This window comes from Anolis sagrei, chromosome 3 (assembly GCF_037176765.1).
Source record: "Anolis sagrei isolate rAnoSag1 chromosome 3, rAnoSag1.mat, whole genome shotgun sequence".
Lineage (NCBI taxonomy): Eukaryota > Metazoa > Chordata > Lepidosauria > Squamata > Dactyloidae > Anolis > Anolis sagrei.
Genome location: NC_090023.1, coordinates 265,270,352 through 265,297,410, shown reverse-complemented (window position 1 = coordinate 265,297,410; position 27,059 = coordinate 265,270,352). Strand labels below are relative to the sequence as shown.

General features: G+C 43.0%; 1 protein-coding gene across 1 annotated transcript; it reads left to right on the top strand.

The window, feature by feature from the left end:
- On the top strand, window positions 1-26,030 carry LOC132770408 (cytochrome P450 2J6-like). Its single transcript, XM_060767335.2, has 9 exons — window positions 1-181; window positions 3,004-3,166; window positions 9,286-9,435; window positions 13,694-13,854; window positions 15,458-15,634; window positions 18,029-18,170; window positions 20,175-20,362; window positions 24,146-24,287; window positions 25,849-26,030. Exons 1-9 carry the CDS (start codon window positions 11-13, stop codon window positions 26,025-26,027), a joined length of 1,473 nt encoding a protein of 490 aa, XP_060623318.2. The 5' UTR covers window positions 1-10; the 3' UTR covers window positions 26,028-26,030.
- Window positions 26,031-27,059: the final 1,029 nt, after the last annotated feature.

Below are 27,059 nucleotides of genomic sequence, written 5' to 3'. Positions count from 1 at the left end.
CAAAAGGAAGATGTGGGGAATCAGTCAACTTCTTGCCGCAGCGCTCATTTGCCTCCTGGTTTGGCAGTTTCTGAAGCTGAGATGGGCAAGTCGGGAGTTGCCGCCAGGACCAATTCCTTTCCCTCTCATTGGGAGTGTCTGGCGTCTGGATCTGAAACTCAACCAAGAAACATTCACAAAGGTATTTATTTGCCGACAGGAATCTTTTTGTGCTATTCAACCTAGTTTTGCTATTAAAACCTGGATGTTCGAGCAGGCGTTCGGTTAACCCAGTGCAATAAGTGTAATGATTGAAGGACTGGCAATTTGGACGACGAAACTGGATCACGTTTTTAGTCAAGAGATGTATTGGATAGTTTATTGATCTATGTATTGTGGATTATGTTTTTATGCTTTTTAAACTGTATACTGTTGTTTGTTATAAGTTGTTGTAAACCGCGTTGAGTCGCCGGCTAGGCTGAGAAACGGCAGTATACAAGTATAGCAAGTATAGCAAATAAATATTACCATATATACTCAAAGATAAGCTGAGTTTCTCAGACCTTTTTGGGGCTTACAAAGCCTCCCTCGGTTTATAATGCGGTCAAGTCAGACAGCGGAGCCTGGAGGCCATTACCTCGTAACCTGAGGATGATGGTCCTCCAAGTCTAGTATCTTGGCAGTGAATCTGTAGGTGGTTGTGGAGCCCTATTCTTGATCCACATGTTCTCCGCAGTGAGGACATCAGTTTTCAGGTGGAAGACGGTCTCGGTCAGGGTTGGCTTGATGTGCCTTCCTCTTGGCATGTTTGGGCGTTTCGCCCTCCTTTCGGACCTCTTTGAATCCTGTAGCACTGCTGGTCACAGCTGACCTCTAGTTAGAGTGCTCAAGGGATAGGGCTTCCCAGTTCTCAGTGTCTATGCCACAGTTTTTGAGGTTGGCTTTGAGCCCATCTTTAAATCTCTTTTCTTGTCCACCAATGTTACATTTCCCGTTCTTGAGTTCAGAGAAGAGCAACTGCTTTGGGAGACGGTGATTGGGCATTCAGACAATGTGGACAGAGTATTGTTGAAGGCTTTCATGGCTGGAATCACTAAGTTCTTGTGGGTTTTTTCGGGCTATATGGCCATGTTCTAGAGGCATTTCTCCTGACGTTTCGCTTGCATCTATGGTAAGCATCCTCAGAGGTGAGGTCTGTTGGAACTGACCTCACCTCTGAGGATGCTTGCCATAGATGCAGGTGAAACATCAGGAGAAATGCCTCTAGAACATGGCCATATAGCCCGAAAAAACCCACAAGAACTTAATGTGGACAGACCTAGGTCCAGCAGACAAGAGTTCTTTGTCCTACCCTGGTCTTTCCACAGATATATAAACCCATTTTCCTAGTTCCAACAGACCTCACTACCTCTGAGGATGCTTGCCATAGATGCAGGCGAAATGTCAGGAGAGAATGCCTCTAGAACATGACCATATAGCCCGAAAAAAACCTACAACAACTCATCATATTCATGTTTAAATATTTGAAAGGATGTCACATTGAGGAGGGGAAAAGCTTGTTTTCTGCTGCTCTGGAGACTGGGACGCAATGGAGCCATGGGTTCCAATTACAGGAAAAATTATTCCATCTAAACATTAGGAAGACCTTCCTGATGGTAAAAGCTGTTCAGCAGTGGAATAGGCTGCCTGGAAGTCCGGTGGAGTCTCCTTCTTTGGAGGCTTTTAAACAGAGGCTGGATGGCCATCTGTTGGAGGTGCATTTCCTGCATGGCAGCAGGTAGCACTGGATGACTTCAGTGGCATCTTCCAACTCTATGATTCTATGAGCTTAAAATTTATTTATTTATTTATTTGTTTGTTTGTTTATTTATCTATCTATCGTGTCAGGCAACCAGACAATTGTATTACATTTCTAACAGAACAAAACAAACAAACAGACAAAACAAAATTTGTAAGCTTGGTAGTTGATTAAATGTCCTTTGACCAGTATCTGGCCACTTGGAGTGCCTCTGGTGTTGCCGCAAGGAGGTCCTCCATTGTGCATGTGGCAGGGCTCAGGGTGCATTGCAGCAGGTGGTCAGTGGTGTGCTCCTCTCCACACTCACATGTTGTGGATTCCACTTTGTAGCCCTATTTCTGAAGGTTGGCTCTGCATCTCGTGGTGCCAGAGCACAGCCTGTTCAGCGCCTTCCAAATCGCCCAGTCTTCTGTGTGCCCAGGAGGAGTCTCTCATTTGGTATCAGCCATTGATTGAGGTTCTGGGTTTGAGCCTGCCACTTTTGGACTCTCGCTTGCTGAGGTGTTCCAGCGAGTGTCTCTGTAGGTCTTAGAAAACTATTTCTTGATTTAAGTTGTTGATGTGCTGGCTGATACCCAAACAAGGGATGAGCTGGAGATGTCACTGCCTTGGTCCTTTCACTATTAGCTGCTACTTCCTCGTGGATGTCAGGTGGTGCAATACCGGCTAAACAGTGTAATTTCTCTAGTGTTGTAGGGCGCAGACATCCTGTGATAATGTGGCATGTCTCATTTAGCGTGGTGAGATGTGTTCCACACTGGGCATGCATACTCAGCAGCAGAGTAGCAAAGTGCAAGGGCAATTGCCTTCACTGTGTCTGGTTGTGATCCCCAGGTTGTGCCAGTCAGCTTTCATATGATATTGTTTCTTGCACCCACTTTTTGCTTGATATTCAGGCAGTGCTTCTTAAAATGAAAATGAAAAATTAAGAAACAGCAATAAAGCTTGAACATTGAGTTATGAGTATGATACAGGTCCACAAATTGTTGCAGTTGCACTACTGTATATAAGTGCAACATTGGAGCAAGTCAACTGGTATGTATGTATCTACTATCAATGATAACTCAGTTATAGTGGAATAGCAGGTTTTGTTTCACAGTCCATATTTTCCATTTCATCTGGTTCTTTCTTCAAATATACCCAACATTAAAGTCAGTGATTAGTTATGTTACAATTGTTACCACCAATGTTTATGTTGAAAATGTGACTTTTCTTGCCATTTTCAGATGTCAAAGAGTTATGGGAAAATCTTCACCATGTGGTTTGGGCACAAACCTATGATTGTATTGAATGGGTTCCATGCGGTGAAGGAAGCATTGGTCACAAACTCTGAAGAGATGACTGGCAGGCCCATGACACCCTTTGTTAATGATACAATGAAGGGGAAAGGTAAGCCCTGCGACATCCTATAAATCCTGGGAAGAGACTGTTGGAGCATGCAAGGAATGAGTTAATGTGTGTGTATCAACTGGAAAATAAGATGCATGAAGCTGATTGGTCTGGCAATGTCTGGGGAGCAGGCTGAGCCCGGGACTTTTGGTTACTGTTACATTTTTGTTCAGGCTTGAGCTAGCAGGTGTTCTGAGAGACAATGTTTGAAGAGAGAAGCAAAGAGAGAAAGTTTGGAATGCACTCTTGCTTCATGAGCTGTTGAAGTTTATCCAACATGGACAATGAAATACTATTTTAAATCTTTCATAAAAGGACATTATGTGAGTTGATGCAACTGATTACATTGTACATATATTGTTCTGAATTAAGAAGAGTAAACTACTTGTTCTTTATTGTCCATCTAGAGACTAGGATGTGGAACAATGGCTTCAAGCTACAAGAAAGGAGATTACATCTGAACATTAGGAAGAACCTCCTGACTGTGAGAGCCATTCAGCAGTGGAACTCTCTGCCCTGGAGTGTGGTGGAGGCTCCTTCTTTGAAGGCTTTGAAACAGAGGCTGAATGGCCATCTGTTGGGGGTGCTTTGAATGCAATTTTCCTGCTTCTTGGCAGAATGGGGTTGGACCGGATAGCCCATGAGATCTCTTCCAACTCTATCATCTGCGTGGCATATTTTCTTTCTCTGGCAAGGCAGTGTGTGGGCTGATCATACGTGAACTACATGCAGTATATTTTACATTACGCCATAGAGACAATACAGAATAATGTCAAACTAGGATTCAGGGAGTAAGAGTTTGAATCCCTTCACAGCTGTGCCATCATGCCTGGGGGCTATAGCTCTTAGTGAAAGAGGCATGGACGTGACATCTTTCCCCAGGGGATTGCTTCTTGCCCTTCTTTAGGAAACTGGAACTCTCAAAGACCCAAACACTGTAGATAACTCAAAATAAGTTTTATTGTTCACAAAGAGTTATCTCTTTAAGGCAATAAGCTGGAAGTTTCAAAGGGGCGAAGGAAAATATACATCATAGTCTCTGTTTGTCTTGGGACCAAAGAGTTTGCAGCTGAGAAGCTTTTCCAAGTTTCCTCTTTCCTCAATGGCTGTGAATATCGGAATAATCACAACCCCAATTCCAATGGCCTATGTCTGAAGAGACAAGGCCTTCCTCTGGTGCCAAAAGAACTGGTTTGAAGGTGCTTGAGACTTCCCAACATAGTTCAGGTTGATCTGAACATGAAGGATAAGTCCAAGGGTAAAAACCTCAGAATTGGTAGTGAGAGGTAACTTAATCAGGGGCTTTTAGAGCCAAGTCTCTTACTCACGTCCATCTGGTAGAAAATCTGATGGTGGAATAAAAAAGGGAAGCACTTCCCTCCTCTAGGAAGAGGTGGAGCCAAACAATTGAGCTGAGAAAGCAATTCAACTGGTGCAAACAACATTGATTGACAGCTATAAATAACCAATCAATCCAACTATACATAGGCAAGGTAAAAAGGCAGGATTAAGCATGATACAACAGTTTAAATCTTGTAACTAACAGTTCTACACATAGGTGGCGCCACTTGCACCGTCACAACAGCCATTGACACCCACTGGGTGACCTTGGGCAAGTTGCACTCTGTTAGAATCAAAGAATCAGGGTTGAAAGAGACCCCTTGACCAGTGCCAACCAGTCCAACCCCATTCTATTATACAGGAACACACAATCCAATTACTTCCAACAGATGACAATCCAGCCTCTGCTTAAGAATCACCAAAGGAGGAGGTTCCTCCACTCCAAAGCAGCAGTATATTTCCCTGCTGCACAGTTCTTGCTGTCAGGAAGTTCTTCCCAACATTCAGGCAGAACCCTTCCCTCCAATTTGAATCCATTGCTCCATGTCCTGGTTTCTGGAGTAGTACAAAACAAGCCTACTTCATCTTCAAGCCTTAGAGCAAATGTTTATGGAGTACATCTTTCCAAGGAAACCCTAAGATGGGGCATCATCTTGGAGCAAATGTGGTGTTGCAGTTTGGGTGTTAGTCTAGTACTCGAGGAAACTAGTGTTTGCATCTGTAGGACTCCGCTGGACAACCTGGTTCAAGGGTGTGGTAAGGGGAAGCTACCTTTGAATAAGTCTTAACATGAAAATCCTCACATTGATGCCCTGTACCAGTGTTTCCCAACCTTCCTAATGCCACAACCTTTATAGTTGCTCATGTTGTGATTATGAATCGTAATGTAAATATCTAATATGCAGGTGAGGTAAGGGGAAGCTGCCTTTGAATAAGTCTTAACATGAAAATCCTCACATTGATGCCCTGTACTGGTGTTTCTCAAACTTCCTAATACCGCAACCTTTAAATACAGTTTCTCATGTTGTGATTATGAATCGTAATGTAAATATCTGATATACAGGACCAAATTTGGCACAAATACCCAATACACCCAAACTTGAATACTGGTGGGGTTGGGGGGGGGGGGATTGATTTTGTCATTTGGGAGTTGTAGTTGCTGGGATTTATAGTTCACCTACAATCTAAGAGCATTCTGAACTCTATGAACAATGGAATTGAACCAAACTTGGTATACAAACCTCCCATGACCAACAGAAAATACTGGAAGGGTTTGGTGGGCATTGACCTTGAGTTCTGGAGTTGTAGTTCACCTACATCCAGAGAGGACTGTGGACTCAAACAATGACAGATCTGGGCTAAACCCACCCCAGAAAGTGCAGGCTTTCTGTGGTGGGTGTCCACACGTTCTCTCAGGACTAGCCCAAGAGAACATGTGGAGGCTCTAACCCCTCCCTCCAAGCCCCCAGATCCCTTGGAAAACTAAGAAAAACTTACGTGCCCTCCATTTGAAGCCTTGGCAAATTAATGCAGGACTGTCCAGAATGTTGTCTGGACAGCCCCTCTTTTATTGCGGGAGTTACTGCAATAAAGGTCCTATCTGGACGGGTCCTTAGTGTTTCTCAACCTTTCTAATCATGCAGCCCTTTAATACAGTTCCTCATGTTGTGGTGACCTGCAAACATAAAATTATTTTCATTGCTACTCCATAACTGTAATTTTGCTACTGTTATGAACTGTAATGTAACTATCTGATATGCAGGATGTATTTTCATTCACTGGACCAAATTTGGCACAAATACCCAGTATGTCCAAATTTGAATACTAGTGGGATTTTTTTTTTTGGGGGGGGGGGTTGATTTTATTGTAGTTGCTGGGATTTATAGTTCACCAACAATCAAAGAGCGTTCTGAACTCCACCAAGAATAGAATTGAACCAAACTTGGCACACAGAACTCCCATGATTAACAGAAAATACTGTGTTTTCTGATGGTCTTTGACAACTCTGTTTGATACCCCCTTGCAACCCCCTCCCCCCCCAGGGGTCCTGACCCCCAGGTTGAGAAATGCTGCATATCGAGTCAGGCCAAGTTGCCGAATCCAGACAGATGTGGCCCTGGGGTACGTTCATACTTACTTACTTACTTAGGTGATCCCTCATAGTCCGAGGATGATGGTCCTCCAAGTTGAGTGTTCTGGGGGTGGGTTCGTAGGTGGCTGTGGAGCCCTATTCTTGATCTGCATTTTCTCCCACAGTGAGGGCATTGGTTTCCAGGTGGGAGGCGGTCCAGGTTGGGGTTGACTTGATGCGCCTTCCTCTTGGCATGTTTCTCTCTTTCACCCTCCATTCGTGCCTCTTCAAATTCTGCAGCACTGCTGGTCACAGCTGACCTCCAGCTGGAGCACTCAAGGGCCAGGGCTTCCCAGTTCTCAGTATCTATGCCAGAGTTTTTAAGGTTGGCTTTGAGCCCATCTTTAAATCTCTTTTCCTGTCCACCAACATTCCGTTTTCCATTCTTGAGTTCAGACTAGAGCAACTGCGTTGGGAGACGGTGGTCGGGCATTTGGACAACGTGGCCAGCCCAGTGGAGTTGATGGTGGAGGACCATTGCTTTTATGCTGGTGGTCTTTGCTTCTTCCAGCACGCTGACATTTGTCCACCTGTCTTCCCAAGAGATTTGCACGATTTTCCAGAGACAGCGCTGATGGAATCGTTCCAGGAGTTGCATGTGACGCCTGTAGACAGTCCACGTTTCGCAGGCATATAGCAGGGTTGGGAGGACAATAGCTTTATAGACAAGCACCTTGGTATCCCTACGGATGTCCCAGTCCTCAAACACTCTCTGCTTCATTCGGGAAAATGCTGCACTTGCAGAGCTCAGGCAGTGTTGTATTTCAGTGTCAATGTTGACTTTTGTGGAGAGTTGGCTGCCAAGGTAGCGGAAATGATCAACATTTTCTAATGTTACACCATTAAGCTGTATCACTGGCATTGGAGAGGGGTTGGCTGGTGTCTGCTGGAACAGCACTTTGGTTTTCTTGATGTTCAATGACAGGCTGAGCTTCTCGTATGCTTCTGCAAAGGTGTTTAGAGTGGCTTGTAGATCTTCTTCTGAATGCACACAGACGACGTTCATACTACAAGTTATTTGATCCCAGTTTAATTGTCATGGCATCATCCTATGGGATTTGTAGCTTAGTGAATAGCTTGGAATGCCCCATCAGTGAATCCTAATGCTTTATTATTGATAGCCTCAGTACTTGGTTTTCAGCCATGGTAGACTTAGCAATTACAGATGTAAATGGGACCAGCCTTAAAACTTCACCAGTTCTACATTTCTTGACATTTGGATTCATGTCAAACCACAGGAATTACCAGTTGGTTTACTGGTGGTAACATTTTCCCCCCTTTCTCTACACCTCTACCTTCCATGCCACATAAAGGAAGATTGCAAGCGAGATAACAGGGAGAATGGCGAAACAGAAGCAAAGAGAGTGAGGAACACTGATTGATTTTCACAGTGACATGTTGATGCATGTTGTACTTTTACCAAATATGTACTAAAAGGTATGAATCAGCAAAACACTCTATTAACAAAGCCTTTAAGGAGCTCCGTTCTACAAAGTCTTTTGACAAGTGTGCAGCCTCACTTTTCATTGCATCCTCCATCTAACTCAATGATTCTCAACCTTACTAATGTTGCGACCCCTTAATACAGTTCTTCATGTTGTGGTGACCCCCAACCATAACATTATGTTCATTGCTACTTCATAACTGTAATTTTGCTACTGTTAAGAATCATAATATAAATATCTGATCTGCAGGGTGTATTTTCATTCACTGGACCAAATTTGGAACAATTTTGGTCCAGAAATAAAATTTGAAGAAACGGCACTCTCTAACTTAACGCCTTCCAAAGGTCTTGGGCAAATGCCCCCATAACCCCCAAGTCACATGGCCAGTGACCAAATACACCCAATGACTTTGTCATTTGGGAATTGCACTTGCTGGGATTTATAGTTCACCTACAATCAAAGAGTATTCTGAACTCCACCAACAATTGAATTGAACCAAACTTGGCACAGAAAACTCCCATGACCAACAGAAAATACTGGAAGGGTTTGGTGGGCATTGACCTTGAGTTCTGGAGTTGTAGTTCACCTATATCCAGAGAGCACTGTGGACTCAAACAATGATGGATCTAGAACAAACTTGGCACAAATACTATATATGCCCAAATGTGAACACTGGTGGAGTTTGGGAAAAATAGACCTTAACATTTGGAAGTTGTAGTTACTGGGATTTCTAGTTCACCTACAATCAGAGAGCATTCTGAACCACACCAACGATAGAATTGGGCCAAACATCCCACACAGAACCCCCATGACCAGCAGAAAATACTGTGTTTTCTGATGGTCTTTGGCAACCCCTTTGACACCCACTTGCGACCCCCTCAGGGGTCCCGACCCCCAGGTTGAGAACCACTGATCTAACTGGAAGTGTTGCAGTTTTCTAAAGTCTTTAGCCTTCTCAGCCATAGCGCTGGTGCATTACTAAACTACAAATCCCAGGATTCTGTAGCATTATCTCCCTTGCTATCTGATTGTATGTCTTATGGAAAAGGGAGGGCTCCAGAAAGGAGGGAAAAGGCATTACTTGCTTTTTCAATTAGTCTCTAAAGGGCTACAAGATCCTTTTGCATCTTGACAGGAAAAACAGGGTGCAAATTGAACAAAACAGCTGAACAACATGTATTATTTTTCCCCCACAACACCAGGAGTTCTGTTTGCAACTGGCCACATCTGGAAGCAGCAGAGACGTTTTAGCTTGATGGTTCTGCGGAATTTAGGCCTGGGAAGGAAAGGCCTGGAGTACCGAATACAGCAGGAGGCCGGGCATCTCATCGATTTCTTCCTCAATGAAAAAGGTCAGAGACATTACACTTCTACTACAAAAGTCATTGTACAATGGTCAGATTATAAACTGATCAATGCCAGAGTTTGGAAAGGCAGTTTTAACCATCAATACAGAAGATCCCCAAAGCAATGGATTGAGTATCCTTTATCTGAAGTTCCAAAATACAAAATATTCCAAAATCCAAAATTATCCACATGGGTGGCTGAGATAGTGACATCTTTGCTTTTTGATAGTCCAGTGTATCCATATTTGTTAAAACATTGTGTGCTGCCACGCGCTGGGCATGTAATAATTGATTTTTTAAACAGGACGTGCTCTTTGTGCCCAGCGGGGAGCCGGGGAGCCACGGGTGAGAGGCCTTCAAGGATTTTCCCATACACAGTCTTTAAAAGGCTTGAAATGTTTAACAAAGTTTGTTATTATTGCTTAGATCTTCAATAAAACAACAAACACTTCTTGGATCTTCAACAGATTAAACACATGCTTCTTAACTTGCCCCAAAATGGACAGGCACCTTGCTTGGAAACCCCTTTTTAACCCGTCCCAGGCAATCTACTGTCTAGGCTTTGCTGATGTGGGTTCTACTACCGGTTCCAATCTGCGTCTTGGGTCCTGAGTAGACCTACCAGTCAAGGCTATGTAGATTCTCCAGCTGGAGTTCTTTGGGTCTGTAAAACTGTTTTCTTCCAAAGCTTTAAGACTGTTTCCCTCAGATGTTGTAAAGCTGAGAGGCTGTAAGCTCCCAGCCAGAGATTTGGGACTGTTTTCTCCGGAATATCTGCCCCGGATGCTGTAGGAAAGGAAGCTTTTCTACAGGTGGAGCTAATCCACATCCTGTAGCTTAGCTTTCCACTATAAGACTGAATTAAAAATGGCTCCCTCTCCTCCCATGGTCCTGGGGAAAGAGGTGGAACCAAAACTTAACATTTATTTATTTATTTATTTATTTACAGCTTTTATATTCCGCCCTTCTCACCCCGCAGGGGACTCAGGGCGGATTACAGTGTACACATATATGGCAAACATTCAATGCCAATTTTTGACATACAAACATATACAGACATACACAGAGGCTATTTAACTTTTTCTAGTCACCAGGGGAGCTGTCACTTTCCTCGTCCATCTGCCACGCTGATGAAGTAGTTCCGCATTCCCCGCATGCTTCCCCACTGGAATGCTTTGCTGGAGTCTTCTTTATGGCCTCATAAATTAGTTAATTTAGCCTCCCCACACTTTAATGTGGTACCTAATTTTCCTACTTGACAGATGCAACTGTCTTTCGGGTTGCAAAGGTCGACAACAGGCTACACACAATTGGTTGGAAACCCACTCCAACCCGGGCTGGCTTCGAACTCATGACCTTTTGGTCAGAGTGATCTTAATGCAGCTGACACTCCGCCAGCTGCGCCACAATCCCGGTGCAATGATAGACAGGTGGCTAGCCGTGTGATTGCAAACCAAGGGAAGCCACCTTGTTGCAAATGCATGGAACCTTGGAATATATGCAAACACTCAATAGAAAGAAAATGAAGCTGAAGCTCCTGGTGCAACCGTACCAGCACACATTGTGTAAACCTTCAGTGTACGAGGTGTAACTTGCCCAAGCAATTCCTCCACCCTGTTAGTAGATCATCAGGCATTTAATAACACTTGCCAATAATACTTTCCACTATCTGCCTGTAACAAAGCTTTCACACTTCTTTGATGTTTGAATTCCCATTGTCTGGTTATTGCTTGAGAATTGACAAACCAGCCAATAGGGCCAATGGGTTGAAGATGAAAACATGATGATGTGAGTATGTTGGTCATCTACTCTATTTGTAATCATCTGGCCAGATTCCACAAAGCAGAATAGCTTTGCCACTCTAAAGGGAGACAAAGATTGGGTGTGACTGGCTGATTGAGTTTCTTCATCTTATAGCAGATTATCATTTTATAGCAGATTTTGAAAATTTTGGGTGCTTCCAGACAGCCCTTTAATCCGAGAACATTGACGTTTTAGAAATGCAAATGTTCCTGGATCCTAATCTACACACACCCCAGAAAGTGCATACTTTCTGGGGTGGGTGTCCAGATGGTCTCCCAGAACTTGCCAGGAAAACGTCTGGACACTCTATCCCCCTCCCAAACCCCCTCCCCACACCAAGCCCTTTTAATATTAAAAGAACTTACCCGGCCTCCATTAGAATAGTGCCAGAGCTCTCCTGCCACATAGAAATGATGCACCAGGAGAAAGCGGGGGGAGGAGGAAAATCGTGCCAGGAGAGTTCCGGCACCACTCTAATAGAGGCTGGTAAGTTCTTTTACTTTGGGGGCTTTTGGGGAGGGAGTTTGTGTTCTCACGGTTTTCCGGGCTAATTTAGCCTGGAAAACCATGGGACTAGTCTGGACTACCCCAGAACTGTTGAGGGAATATTCCATTCAGCAGAAGCAGTGGGTTTATCCCACACCTTCCAAGAAGGTGTGGAATAAACCCATTAATAAATTAATTATTCACAGACCAGGGTTTTCCTGGTTTGTGGTCAATTAATTCGTGTTTCTCTAGGACGTTATCCGGACAGCCCCCTTTTAATTGCGGGAGCTCCCATGTTAAAGGGACTGTCCGGATGTGCCCTCTAGCTTGCTGTGGAAACAAGGATTGGTGAGAAAGCTTTGGTGGAGTCACCTTTTCCCCATGATAATAACTTTCGAGAGTGGATTTCCTTTCCAAGGGGTAGATTTCCTCTCACTTCCTGTTGTCTCTTCCCCATTCTTAACTAGCAGTTATATTTAAGTTGGATGTCTGTCACTTGCAGGCTGCCTAAATGTGAAATATAGATGAATTTTTCTGCTCAGGCTTGGGTCCCATCTCCAAGATATATCATGAATATATATGTAGATATGAATTATCACAAAAATCAGCCGTGGGATGGTCGGAGAATGCATTAGGAATGCTTTGCCTGTATCCTGTCATTCTTACAGTCCTTGATATCTTTTCTCGTGCACCAGCTGCACCCATACCTTGGAAAGTCTGATCTAGCCACGGTCGTCCACGCTCTGGTTACATCCCGAATAGATTACTGCAACGCGCTCTATGTGGGGCTGCCTTTGAAAATGGTTCGGAAACTTCAGCTAGTCCAACGGGCGGCAGCCAGATTACTAATTGGGGCGGCATACAGGGAGCATACCACCCCCCTGTTGTGCCAGCTCCACTGGCTGCCAGTCCATCTCCGAGCCCAATTCAAAGTGCTGGTTTTGACCTATAAAGCTCTATATGGTTCTGGCCCAGCTTACTTGTCCGAATGCATCCATCCCTATGTCCCATCTCGTAATCTAAGATCATCCAGGGAGGCCCTGCTCTCACTCCCGTCAATTGCGCAAATGCATCTGGCGGGGACAAGAGACAGGGCCTTCTTGGCTGTGGCCCCTCGCCTATGGAACACACTCCCAAATGAGGTAAGATCTGCTCCCTCCCTCCTGGTTTTTAGAAAGAAATTAAAATCATGGCTTTGGGATCAGGCCTTTGGACAGTAGATGTTTGTAGAGTTTAAAGGACATGGACTAGAATGACAATACGACTGGCGAGACTGTTTTTATTATTTATTGTTTTAATGATTACTTATGTACTGTCTAATTATGATTTATGTTTAATTTTGTTTTATTATTGTGGTTGTTATGGTTTGGCATCGCGTCAGTGTCCAATGTTTGGCACTGAAGTTTTGTCAGTTATGTGTAAACCGCTTTGAGTCCCCCGAGGGGTGAGAAAAGCGGTATAGAAATACTGTAAATAAATAAATAATAAATAAATAAATAAATTCTCTGTCTCTGTGAAATCAAAGTTCTGAAGAAATCTTGCTGAGAAACTTTGGGGTCACTATAAGTCAGAAATGACTTGAAGGCACAACTAGAAACATTACATTCATGTTTACACTCTGTCCATTGTAATGTTTCCTTTGAGGAGGAGGATAGAGAAGTGAAGCTTCACTTGAAGGCAGACATCAACAATGTGGGTGGGGAGGAGAATGGGAGCCAATGGGTCATCAAGAAAAGTGTCTCCAGTCATTGCACCATTGTTAGCTTTTCACACATGTTACAAGTAGTGCAAAAAAAATCAAGCACTTTTTTGTGGTAAGTGTCCTTCTTGAAATTGCAAGTTTTTCCCTCGTGCCAATCAAACCTTATTTATAAGATGGGATCAATCTTGGAATCCATTTTCTAGTTTGATGCTATTATGGTAAAATGCATTTGTCTCAGGGTTAGAGATGACAACATTTGTAAATTCTTTTCAGGAAAGCCCATGAGCCCATCGTTCCCCATCTTCTACTCAGTCTCCAATGTGATCAGTGCCATGGTGTTCGGACATCGCTTCTCTTATGATGATGAAAAATTCAAGGAGATGATCATGGCAGTTGACTTTATGTTTCATTTTTTGCCCAGCCCTTTCCGTATTGTAAGTTATTTTGTTGAAAACACACACATGAACACAACATGAACACTGTGAACTGCCTTGAGTCCCCTTCGGGGTTGAGAAGGGCAGTATACAAATATCGCAAATAAATAAATAAACTAAATGACCACAAATATCTTGGTTTGTTGTGGAATCAGAGTTGACTTGATGGCAGTTAACAACAATAATGTATATCTGCCCTGGTCGGAGCTGTACTTATTACCGAATTACAATGACACTGCTTTCATCTTGCATGTGCTACAAGCATGCACTGTTGTTTTAGTTTAGCCTGAGGAAGAGAAGGCTGAGAGGAGATATGATAGCCATGTATAAATATGTGAGAAGAAGCCACAGGGAGGAGGGAGCAAGCTTGTTTTCTGCTTCCTTGGAGACTAGGACGCGAAACAATGGCTTCAAACTACAAGAGAGGAGATTCCATCTGAACATTAGGAAGAACTTCCTGACTTGAGAGCCGTTCAGCAGTGGAACTCTCTGCCCCGGAGTGTGGTGGAGGCTCCTTCTTTGGAAGCTTTTAAGCAGAGGCTGGATGGCCATCTGTCAGGGGTGCTTTGAATGCAATGTTCCTGCTTCTTGGCAGGGGGTTGGACTGGATGGCCCATGAGGTCTCTTCCAACTCTTTGATTCTATGATTCTAGTTGCTGCTGGGTGTTTATAGGCACTGGTTTTATCAGATAGTCTGTCTTTTAACTACAATATTATGGTATGGTCTGGTATTGGAGGAGAGCCATGGTGTATGTGTAAAACTATTATTTATACCACACAAGGTGACACCAATCCTAGTGATGTCAATGGACAAAACACAAATGAGTCTTTCTTTATCACTAGTATTTGAACCGTGTCCTTCAGCAAATGGCTCCCTCACTCTCCCTCACATTTGCCATCTGAGGTTATGTCCTGCTTCTGCCTGATGGTTTACAGTCCTATAGATGGGGGCCCATCTGTGTGAGGAGAGGTTGAAGAAACTGGGCATCTTCAGCTTCATGAAGAGAAGATTGAAGAGCAATATCATTGTGCTCCTTAAAGAGAAGAGAGGGCAGGCTTTTAGAATAATAGATCTGGAAGAGACCACATGCACCATCAGTCCAATCCCCTGCCATGTTGTTGTTGTTGTTGTTGTTATTATTATTATTATTATTATTATTATTATTAACTTTATTCCAACTTTATGTTGGAAAAGCTCAATCAAGGTCCCCTTCTGCCTCAGAGGACAGGGTTAGATCTACTGGCTTGAAGTTACAGGACAGTAGGTTTCACCTGAACATTAAAAGTAACTTGTGGACAGGAAGAGCAGTTTGGCAATGGAAATAATTGTAATGGTGGTGGGGTCTCCTTCTCTGGACCTCTTTGAAAAAGCTGGGCACCTACCTGATGGGAACACTTTAGCTGGAGATCTTGTATTGAGAAGAAGTTAGACTCAGTAGCCCATGAAACTCCTCCAAACTCTATGATTTTATCACTACATGACCCATTTGGTCCTCACGAAAAACAGCATTGGTCCAGTGTAACTATAGTTTTATACTCTCCAGTTGATTGCAGTTAACATGACAATGACCAATAAATTAACATAATCATTGTTTCTTTCCAGGCTTATGATCTTTTCCCAAGCCTGATGCGCTTCCTTCCAGGATCCCACCAGAAGGCTTTCTTTTACCTGGAACTGGGGCACAAGTTCATAAGAGAAGAGATAAGGAGCCACGAGAAGACTAGAGATCCCGTTGACCCACAGGATTTCATTGACTACTATTTGGAACAGATAGAAAAAGTAAGTGACAGCTTTAAGTGGAGTTGGAGGTGGAGCCAGTAAATTAAAAGAAACCACCTAATTCTGATAGATGCAAAACCATGTATCTACAGGTTGTATCCATAAGAACCATCAGCAGGAGAGCAGGAGAGAAGTGTGGAGTAGTGGCTTGAGCATTGGATTAGGATAATGGGATATGAAGGTTCAAATCTCAGCTTGGCCATGGAAATCTGCTGGGTATTCTTGGGCAAGTCACACACTAACAGCTTTAGAGGAAGGCAAATGTTATCCCCGTTGAACAAATCTTCCCAAGAAAATGTTGCGATAGTGTCACGTTGCTAGGGCTCTACCTTGTTTAGGTAGAGATGAATCAAACTTCCAGTTTTAACAAACAGTTTAATTAAAACAGCACTTACTTGCTGGCTGTTTGTATAGTCCAAAATATAAAACACATAGATAGCACGCAGCTACAGAATAAACAAAAACTGATAGCAAAAATAACTTTGTAGTCAAAAGGGTCCAGTCCAATGGTTAAATGCCAAGAGTTCAATAAACAAAGTCCAGAGTCTATGCCATAGTCAAAAGCCAGTCTAAAGGTTCAAGGTTCCAGGATTCCAAGATTCAGAACACCAAAAAATCCAACAGACCTGGGAGGAAAAATCAGCAGCATCCACCACCAAAATACAACAGATACTTTTCTCCCAAAGATCAGTACCAAGGTTAGCTCCTTAAATCCAGTAACACCCAGCTGCAACCCATCTCCACACCTCCACCCCTAATTGCTTTCACCCATGAACTCCCACTTACAGATCACCAAACCCTCTAGAACTAATACTCACATTAACCCTTCCATCACCAACCACCATCAACTGCAGACCATATGACAGATAGGTTTTCTGAAGGCTTGCCATAAGTCAGAAATGACTTGACGGTACACAACAACTGTTCTGGAAATGCCTGCACAAGACTCATGGAGTGCTACTGTATGCAACATCTATACTCTCTGTGCAAGCTCAAGTTCAGGTAGATAATGGCCTAACAAATGATATTACAGTGGCTCTATCCTTTCCACATTCACAGTTAATAGAGACCAAGGACCTACATGAATTTGGAAAAAAGAACCTCAGAAATATATTCATATGTCTCTGATGGGTAACACGTTTCCCAGTCCATGGGGAAGCTGGTCCCTAAGACAGTCCACATTAAGTGTATCTGAACTGTAAATGAATTTGTATTGTCGAAGGCTTTCATGGCCGGAATCACTGGGTTGTTGTAGGTTTTTCCGGGCTATATGGCCATGGTCTAGAGGCATTTTTCCTGACATTTCGCCTGCATCTATGGCAAGCATCCTCAGAGGTAGTGAGGTCTATTGGAACTAGGAAAACGGGTTTATATATCTGTGGAAAGACCAGGGTGGGGCAAAGGACACTTGTCTGCTGGAGCTAGGTGTGAATGTTTCAACGGACCACCTTAATTAGCATTTGATGGCTTGGCAGTGCCTGGGGGAATCTTTTGTTGAGAGGTGATTAGATGTGCCTGATTGTTTACTCTCTGTTGTTTTGCTGTTGTAATTTTAGAGGTTTTTTTTAATATTGGTAGCCAGATTTTGTTCATTTTCATGGTTTCCTCCTTTCTGTTGAAATGGCTTCTCTGTGTTGTTCTCTGACATGGTGGTTGTGAGAGTGGTCCAGCATTTCTGTGTTCTACATAAAAACTCCAACCATCACCCAAGTAAAAAAAGAAGCACCATTAAAGCCTTGGCAGACAGTGCAAAAAGAATCTGAGAACCCCACCTCCTCCAAGATGAACTGAACCACTTCAACTGGGCTCTCCAGGCCAATGGAGACTCCACCTCAGACATCAGAAGAGCTGCAAGACCCAGAACAAGCCACGAGAGTAAAGATGAAGATCCACCCAGAGGGAAAGTGTCCTTGCCATACATCAAGGGAACCACTGACCGCATAGGGAAGCTGATGAGGAAACACAACATACAAACAATCTACAAACCCACCAAGATTCAACAGATGCTACGTTCAGCAAAGGACAAGAGGGATCCTCTCACTTCTGCAGGAGTCTACCGGATACCATGCAGCTATGGACAAGTCTCCATAGGGACCACCCAATGCAGCAGTATTGCCCAAACACGAATCAAGGAATATGAAAGGCACTGCAGACTACTTCAACCAGAGAAATCAGCCATAGCAGAGCACCTGATGAACCAACCTGGACACAGCATATTATTTGAGAACACAGAAATGCTGGACCACTCTCACAACCACCGTGTCAGACTACACAGAGAAGCCATTGAAATCCACAAGCATTTCATATAAAAGTCAGATTCATCTTCTGACCATCACATAATGCAAAAGAGCTGTAATCACTTTAACTCTAATGTCCCGCTTTCATTTTCAACAGACTAAAGATGACCCCGTCAGTACGTTTGATGATGAAAACCTGGTCCACTTAACTACTGACTTCTTTGCGGCAGGGACAGAAACAACATCTGTAACTCTTCTCTGGGCCTTGCTTTACATGGTAGCTTACCCCGACATCCAAGGTGAGTCAACCTCATGAATTTGGAAAAAAAATTTATGATTCAAAGGCCATTCTATGGAGAAGGAAAAGTGCCAGTGATGCTCCAGGGAGAAGGTTGACCCTGGCCAACAGCAATGCCATCTTCCTTTTCAAATGCCTGGGCATTTGAAAAGGCTAGAAACTGCACCATGATGTAGGGAGCAGAGAGAGCCTGTGTGTGTTTTAAAGGCTCTGGACTAAGTTTTAGTTTTTCACTACTTTTCTCAAAGAAGTAGCTTGTTCCTTAAAAAAACAAGAGTTAACGTACTCTACTTACAATGACCTGTGGACAAGTTGACCCTGTTTTGTTGGCTGTAATTTCTAGACTTCTACATGAGTATGTACAGTACATTTTAAAAATCCAAATGTCCTGTTTTAGTAAGAAAGCAAATAAGGTTTTATTTAGCTGTCCAAATGCATCTCCCTCTATGTACCATCACGGAGATTAAGATCCTCCGGGGAGGCCCTGCTTTCCGTCCTGCCATTGTCACAGGCGCGATTGGTGGGGACGAGGGACAGGGCCTTCTCGGTGATTGCTCCCCGGCTATGGAACTCCCTTCCTGGTGAGATCAGGTCGGCCCCCTCCCTCCTGTCCTTTAGAAGGGTGGTAAAAACTTGGCTGAGAGACCAAGCTTCCGGGCAGGCCCGTAGCCAGGATTTCGTTTCGGGGGGGGCTAAAAAATTTTCAGGGGGGGTTTCGGGGGGGGCTGAGTTTCGGGGGGGGGGGCTGAGTCTGAGTGAAAGAGGGTCTAGCCTAGCAAACCTTTTGTATCATTACCCCAATACCCCCATACATATGGGATATATTGAGAACGGTGATCAAATCATGATATTAATAAACATAACATTTTAAATAATGCACCAGTAAGGCCTTTTCGCGAACCACCATGAGAATTTTGGGGGGGGCTGAAGCCCCCCGAGCCCCCCCCCCCCCCCCCCCGGCTACATGCCTGCTTCCGGGGCAGGGCAATGAAGCGACAATGGGAAAGATGACAGGGCCAATTGGATTTGATGCGGATGGCTAGGACAGTTTTAAATTGTGCTATTTTAAATGGTATATTTTAATATTTAGATAAATGTTTTTAATGTTTATGTATTGTATCCAGGCATTGAATGTTTGCCATGTATATGTTGTGCTCCGCTCTGGGTCCCCTTCGAGGTGAGAAGGGCGGAATATAAGTGTTTTAAATAAATAATAATAAATAATTGCTGTACCCACCACACGTTGCTGTGGCCAATCTTTCCTCCCTCTTTCTCTTCTTCTTTCTTTCTCTCTTTCCTTCCCTTTTTCTTCTCTCCTTCCTTCCGTCTCTTCCCTTCCTCCCCTGCCTTTTCTTTCCCTTCCTCTTTCTTCCCTTTCTTCTTTCTCTACCTATTCTTGGACTGCAACTCCCAGCAGTCCGCCTGATCAATCTATCTATCTACCTATCTACCTCTATCTAACTATCTTATCTATCTGGAGGATTGCTGGGAGTTGCAATCCAGGAATAGGAAACTGGAAATATGCAGGAATTAGGATGCTCTCAAAGAAATCCAAGGAGAAGAAAGCTTGCATCTTGGAAGCAGTGCATTTGGATCCTCCTCTCATAAAAGGCCTGGTCTAGGGGAGTCTGGGAGCTGTAGTCCAGAGGAGAGTGTGGATATGCTATTTAAACAGAAGTTGGACGTACATCTTTAAAGGTTGTGCTTTAGTTGTGTGTTCCATCATGGCAGAGGGTTGGATCGGGTGGTCCTTGTGGGTCTCTCAAATTCTGAGATTCCGTTATTCTAGATCTCCATTACTATGTGTGTGCATGGACCAGAACATGAATCAACTGGTATTTATTAAGTTACTTTCTTTATAGATAGAAAGTTTTATTTTTAATATTTATACATAGCTGAAACATTAATTTATCAGCAAAGTCATTTAGAATATTCTGAGCAATATAATGCTTTCCTTTTCTTCTTAATCTCACAATTGAAGTGGTTTTGTGTTGACTTGCTTTAGAGAAAATCCACAAGGAACTTCGGGATGTCCTTCCACCTTGTCACAAGATCTGCTATGAGGATCGGAAGAGGTTGCCTTATACTAATGCAGTCATTCATGAGGTCCAGAGGATATCTAATATTCTGCTGGTTGGATCCTTCAGAGAATGCCAAAAAGATATCACCTTGCAAGGCTTTCTCATCAAGAAGGTATTTATTATTTACTAGTGGTCCCCTGCCACGCGTTGCTGTGGCCCAGTCTGGTGATTTGGAAAATAAAGTAATGAGAAACTGTTGGTTTCAAATATATGTAATGTCTTTATGCTTGTGGGTAAACAGTATTTCTTGCTGCTTCTTTGCCAGTGTTGATGTGGAGATTGTCTGCTTTGCCTACTCTGGAACATGCAACATATCATTGTCCTTCTTTAAGGGTCCCCTTTCAAATCTTTGATACTGCATCTGTCATAAACATGTGTGTGTGTGTGTGTGAATCATATATATTTATATATATGGCTGGATGGCTCTTTGTCAGGAGGGCTTTATGTTTTCTTGCCCTGGTGAAGGGAGTTGGACTGGATGGACTTAAGGTCTTCCAGGATCAGAATTCTTGTGACTCTGTAGGTGGCTGTGGAGTTCTTGACCTGCATCCTATTCTTGACCTGCATCTTCTTCCGCAGTGAGGGCATCGGTTTCCAGGTGGAAGGCGGTCTCGGTCGGGGTTGGCTTGACACACCTTCCTCTTGGCACATTTCTCTCTTTCACCCTCCATTCATGCCTCTTCAAATTCTGCAGTACTGCTGGTCACAGCTGACCTCCAGCTGGAGCGCTCAAGGGCCAGGGCTTCCCAGTTCTCAGTGTCTATGCCAAAGTTTTTAAGGTTGGCTTTGAGCCCATCTTTAAATTTCTTTTCCTGCCCACCAACATTCCATTTTCCATTCTTGAGTTTGGAGTAGAGCAACTGCTTTGGGAGATGGTGGTCGGGCATCCGGACAACGTGGCCGGTCCAGTGGAGTTGATGGCAGAGGATCATCGCTTCAATGCTGGTGGTCTTTGCTTCTTCCAGCACGCTGATGTTTGTCCACCTGTCTTCCCAAGAGATTTGCAGGATTTTCCGGAGGCAGCGCTGATGGAAATGTTCCAGGAGTTGCATGTGACGTCTGTAGACAGTCCATGTCTCACAGGCATATAGCAGGGTTGGGAGGACAATAGCTTTATAAACAATCACCTTGGTATCCCTACAGATGCCCCGGTCCTCAAACACTCTCTGCTTCATTTGGAAAAATGCTGCGCTTGCAGAGCTCAGGCGGTGTTGTATTTCGGTGTCGATGTTGACTTTGGTAGAGAGGTGGCTGCCAAGGTAGCGGAAATGGTCAACATTTTCTAATGTTACACAATTAAGTTGTATCTCTGGTATTGAAAAGGGGTTGGCTGGTGACTGCTGGAAGAGCACTTTGGTTTGCTCGATGTTCAATGACAGGCCAAGCTTCTCATATGCTTCTGCAAAGGTGTTTAGAGTGGCTTGTAGAATATAGACTAGCTGACACCAGCCATTGATTTGAGTCCCCTTGACAATCTAATGGGAGATTGATTCCTGGGTAGATCCTTCAGGCACATGTCCAATGAGCCAAAGCCACATGGAAGGAGAATGCAAATGATGGACCTCACAACCTCTGAGGATGCTTGCCATAGATGCAGGCGAAACGTCAGGAGAAATGCCTCTAGAACATGGCTCTATAGCCCGAAAAAACCCACAAGAACCTAGTGATTCCAGCCATGAAAGCCTTCGACAATACATCAAACGATGGAGAGTTTACAAAGGGAGTCTAAACAAGGAATTGACAGAGAAAGGTGTCTTTTACATGAAAGCAATCCCCTTTAAAAATAAAAAAGAATTACAAAGTTGAAAGGCAATATTAATCCCTCAGTTCTTGTGGGTTTTTTCGGGCTATAGGCATGTTCTAGAGGCATTTCTCCTGACGTTTCGCCTGCATCTATGGCAAGCATCCTCAGAGGTAGTGATCAAGAAAGGTCAAGAATAGGGCCCCACAGCCACCTACAGACTCTTTACCTCTGAGGATGCTTGCCATAGATGCAGGCGAAATGTTAGGAGAAATGCCTCTAGAACATGGCCCTATAGCCTGAAAAAGCCCACAAGAACCTAGTAATTCCAGCCATGAAAGCCTTCGACAATACAATATTAATCACACCCATTTGAATGTTTTTAAAAATCTCTAATGCAACTAAATAATGCTCACTAGCTGCCTTGTGGATCTCAGATATCCTTGGAAGCTGGGATCCAGATTCTTGTGTCTGTCTCATCCACAAACAGGGCCCTCCAGTCCTTGGCTTTTGTTCTCCCTTGCCCTCTCTCTCTCTCTCTAGCTCAGTGGTTCTCAAACTTTGGTCCTCCACGTGTTTTGGACTTCAGCTCCCACAATTCCTAACAGCTGGTAAGTTGGCTGGGATTTCTGGGAGTTGAAGTCCAAAACAAGTCCAAAACAAAGCATCTGGAGGACCACTGCTCTAGCCCCATGATCCCCTGAAGTTTATATAATGTATCTTTAGACCAGTGTTTCTCAACCTTCCTAAAGCTGCCACCCCATATAATTATTTTTGTTGCTACTTCATAACTATAATTTTGTTATGAATTGTAATGTAAATATCTGATATGCAGGATGTATTTTCATTCAGTGGACCAAATTTGGCACAAATACCTGACATGCCCAAATTTGACTGCTGGTGGGGTTGATTCTCTCATTTGGGATTTATAGTTCACCTACAATCAAAGAGCATTCTGAACTCCACCAACAATGGAATTGAACCAAACTTGGCACACAGAACTCCCATGACCAACAGAAAATACTGGAAGGGTTTGGTGGGCATTGACCTTGAGTTTTAGAGTTGTAGTTCACCTACATCCAGAGAGCACTGTGGACTCAATACTCGATATGCCCAAATGTGAACACTGGTGGAGTTTGGAGGAAATAGAGCTTGACACTTGGGAGTTGTAGTTGTTGGGATTTATAGTTCACCTACAGTTAGAGTATTCTGAACCCCACCAACCATAGAATTGGGCCAAACTTCCTACACAAAACCCCTATGACCAACAGAAAACACTGTGTTTTCTGATGGTCTTTGGCGACCCATCTTACACCCTCTTACGACCCCCCAGGGGTCCCGACCCCCAGGTTGAGAAACACTGCTTTAGACGCATCTTGGAAGCTTTGTCCACGAATCACTCTGATTAGCTGTTTACTCCTTGCAATATATACCACTGCAAACTCAAGTAATCATCAATCCTCTGGGTCTTTGTTGTCAGCTGTGTTGACCAGATAATGGGAGAACCATTTATTTATTTATTGTATTTGTATACTGCCTTTCTCAGCCTGCTAGTGACTCAAGGCTGTTTACAATTCAATGCACACAATATAAAAAATACAATTTAAGATATTAAAACACAATATAAAACCCCAACAGAAACAATAAAACCAAAGTATTGTCGAAGGCTTTCATGGCCGGAATCACTGGGTTGTTGTAGGTTTTTTCGGGCTATATGGCCATGTTCTAGAGGCATTCTTTCCTGACGTTTCGCCTGCATCCTGCTTGCCATAGATGCAGGCGAAACGTCAGGAGAAAATGCCTCTAGACCATGGCCATATAGCCCGAAAAAACCTACAACAACCCAATAAAACCAAATATCATTAGCGCCTCCTTGTTACAAACATTGTCCAATTCCATCATCTAGTCGTTATCACAGATTTCCAGTTGAAACTTTACACTATGTGGAGGAGATATTGGACTGCGGTCATGCTAATTTTACATGATGATTTATTTAACCTAAATCAGAGCTTGGAAATGTTCCTTTTTGGTACAACTGTTCCCCAAACTCTCCAGGAGCCGGTATAATTACAGCTACAGTTAAGAAATAACTCAAAACAGAACTTCCCTTGTTATTTGTCTTGGTATGTATGTATGTGCGTATTCTCTTTGCAGGGTACTGTCGTCATCCCAGATGTTGCTTCTGTTTTGTATGATCCTGAACAGTGGGAGACACCACGTCAATTTAATCCAAACCACTTCCTAGATAAAGACGGAAATTTCTTTTGTAAAGAAGCCTTCATGCCTTTTGGAGTTGGTAAGTGCAATCAGTATTCATACGAAAAACAAGAACATCACCCAAAGATTATTGATTGATTGATTTCCAAAATTTCCACCCTGCCCTTCTCAATCCCCGAGGGGGGACTCAGAGCAGCTAACACTGGCAATAATTTGATGCCACAATATCACAAAATAACAACAATATAAAACCATAAAAACACAATAGATTAAAACAATAGCCTTAATTATACAATCATAGCCATTTCCATTATCATAACAATCATCATGTGGTCCAATTCAATGTCCAAAGTGCCGTTGTGCCTGCTAGCCAAAAGTCTAGTTCCAAAACCATGATTTCAGTTTTTTCCTAAAGTAAAGGAGGGAGGACGCTGATCTAATATCTGTAAGGAAGACTGGAACTTTCTTCTGGCCGAAAAATCTTTTGAAAACCCTCTAAACACCATCAAACTTAAAAGCACTGATAAGCCCTTGGCTTACTGGAAGTATCTTAGGCAGAAGTGTGTTGGATTAGCCCTCAGGCATGTGTTCTGAGGTAACACTAAAATAATTGTTCTTTAAATTATACGTTGCCACCATAGACTCTTGTTTGCTGCAGGAAACTGCTTTTACAACTTCCCCCACAGAGGCACACGTGAGGCAGATGTTGTGAACAACAAAACAATGGTGTTTATTTAAGAGAACTGGAACAATTCAGGTATAAAGCTTAGCTGTTTCAAAGTATTGACATAAAAAGTGTGTGGTTACTTTAAGCAGTTCAGTCTTAGTTACACAGGAACACTTCTCTCTCCCTCCACAGAAGTTACTAACAGGATTTCCTTTCTGAAAGTAATTCTAAAACACCTCCACAGATAGTCCTACCCTTCCTATCTTAGCCTGGGAAGCAGAACGCTTGGGATTTCTTGCATTGTGATTCATTTGGGGCAATTGTTTCATTGCTTGTATCTGGGACTCTGGTTTGAACTTTGTCAATAGGATTGTGTCTCCTGTTTTTACCTGAAGATCTTTGGAACTATATTCTGCATTTAACCTGATTCTTTGGAACTTTGCAATGCTTATTCTTTATTTTGACTTGGATTTTTTCCTCAATAAACTATAAAACTACAGCTCTTGTGTGGTGGTGTTTGGAAGCAAGGTGAAGCTTACTCTGAGTTGCAACATAATGTTGCACTCTGGAGTGCCTTTATAAGCCACCCCGAGTACTTTCAGGGAGATGGTGGCAGGATATAAATAAAGTTTATTACTAAAGTTTATTATTATTGTGATAAAACTTGCTACTCATTTACTATGCTAAGCCCTCCAAGTGTCAGAATGTTTCACTCATCAACTGATTTTTAGGATATGTTTTGAAGTTCCCCTCAAATTTCTCTATAAATGACACACCACAACCAGGGCATAATTTCCCCAAGGTGTGAATGTAATTCTCCATTAGCCTTAATGGTGTCATATTTTGCATTCAACACTGGAGGGCAATGTGCCCTGTTTGTGTGCCTCTCAGGAATAAGTAAACAAGGAAAAGACTAAGCATGCAAACATGTAAACAAACTCAGAGCGTAACTTTCTTTTTCCTCTCCTTGCAGGCCATCGTATTTGTTTAGGGGAGCGTTTGGCAAAGACTGAACTCTTCATTTTCTTCACCAGCCTCTTGCAGACATTTAAATTCCAATCTCCAAAAGGAGCAAAGGTCGACATAGAACCTAAGACTGGAGGCCTAGCCATGGTTCCACAACCCTATGACATTTGTGCAATTCCTTATTAGATGTACATGAAAAAACTTGCTAGAGATGGGATGAAGATGAACTTACTGTGGAAGTTGGCTATAATGCAGATTTTGTTAATTAACCTGATTTTATTTGGGGCATTTGTATCCCGTCTTATCTCGACCTCCACAGAGGGACTCAGGGCGGCTAATTTCATTTTTTCTGCTTTGATTCAACTTGGGTCTGTTCCTTTTTAAGATAATATTGTAGTGTTTCCAGTGTTAAAAAGAAAAGATACAGCACCCTGGTCTTTCTTATTTTCACAGCATCCCAATAGAGAGGGTATGTGTTAAACCCAGCAAGGTCAACATTTTTAGTGCCTAACTAGCAACATGTTGAGCAATGGTAGAATGCCAGCGGAAATTGCAGTTTTGACTTTCTTGGCAATCTTCGTTCTTATATTGTATTTCTTACTAGCTAAACCCAACCACGCTTTGCTGTGGCTCAGTCTGATATGAAATGAATGAGATAGTAAATAAAACTATTGTTGCAAACATAGATTCACTGAGAAAACACATCATTCAATTAAATACCCTTCCTTGCGTTGCTGTGTCTATGTGGAATGAAAGGAAAGGAGAAAAAAAAGAGGTTTTATACACAAAGCTTTTTTGTTGTAAAGCTAGTAGATTCACTACGTTTCTGGTTTGTCCATTTTCTGCATAAAGATCTGATGGTTTACTGACTCTGGAGCATTTGACGTATAAGTGCCCATGAGAGAAGCAGTTGTTTTCTAAATTCAAACCTGTTGCACCTCAGAATAGATTCACCTTGCTGAAATCACCAGAACTGCACACAGACTGAAGTCTTTGTAGTTTATTAAAAAGCAAATAGTGTTCCAAAGATCAATAAACATAGCACTGTAAAGCAGAATTCCAAATGGCACCAACGAAACAAAGTCCCATGAGAACATGACAAAATCCCAAGACCATGGACACAAGAACTGTAAGATAATCCAGGCAAACGAGCACAAGCTGCTTGGTTGAGCGAGAAGTTGCTCTGACAAAGGTTTGTTTTCAAACTCTTGTCAAACA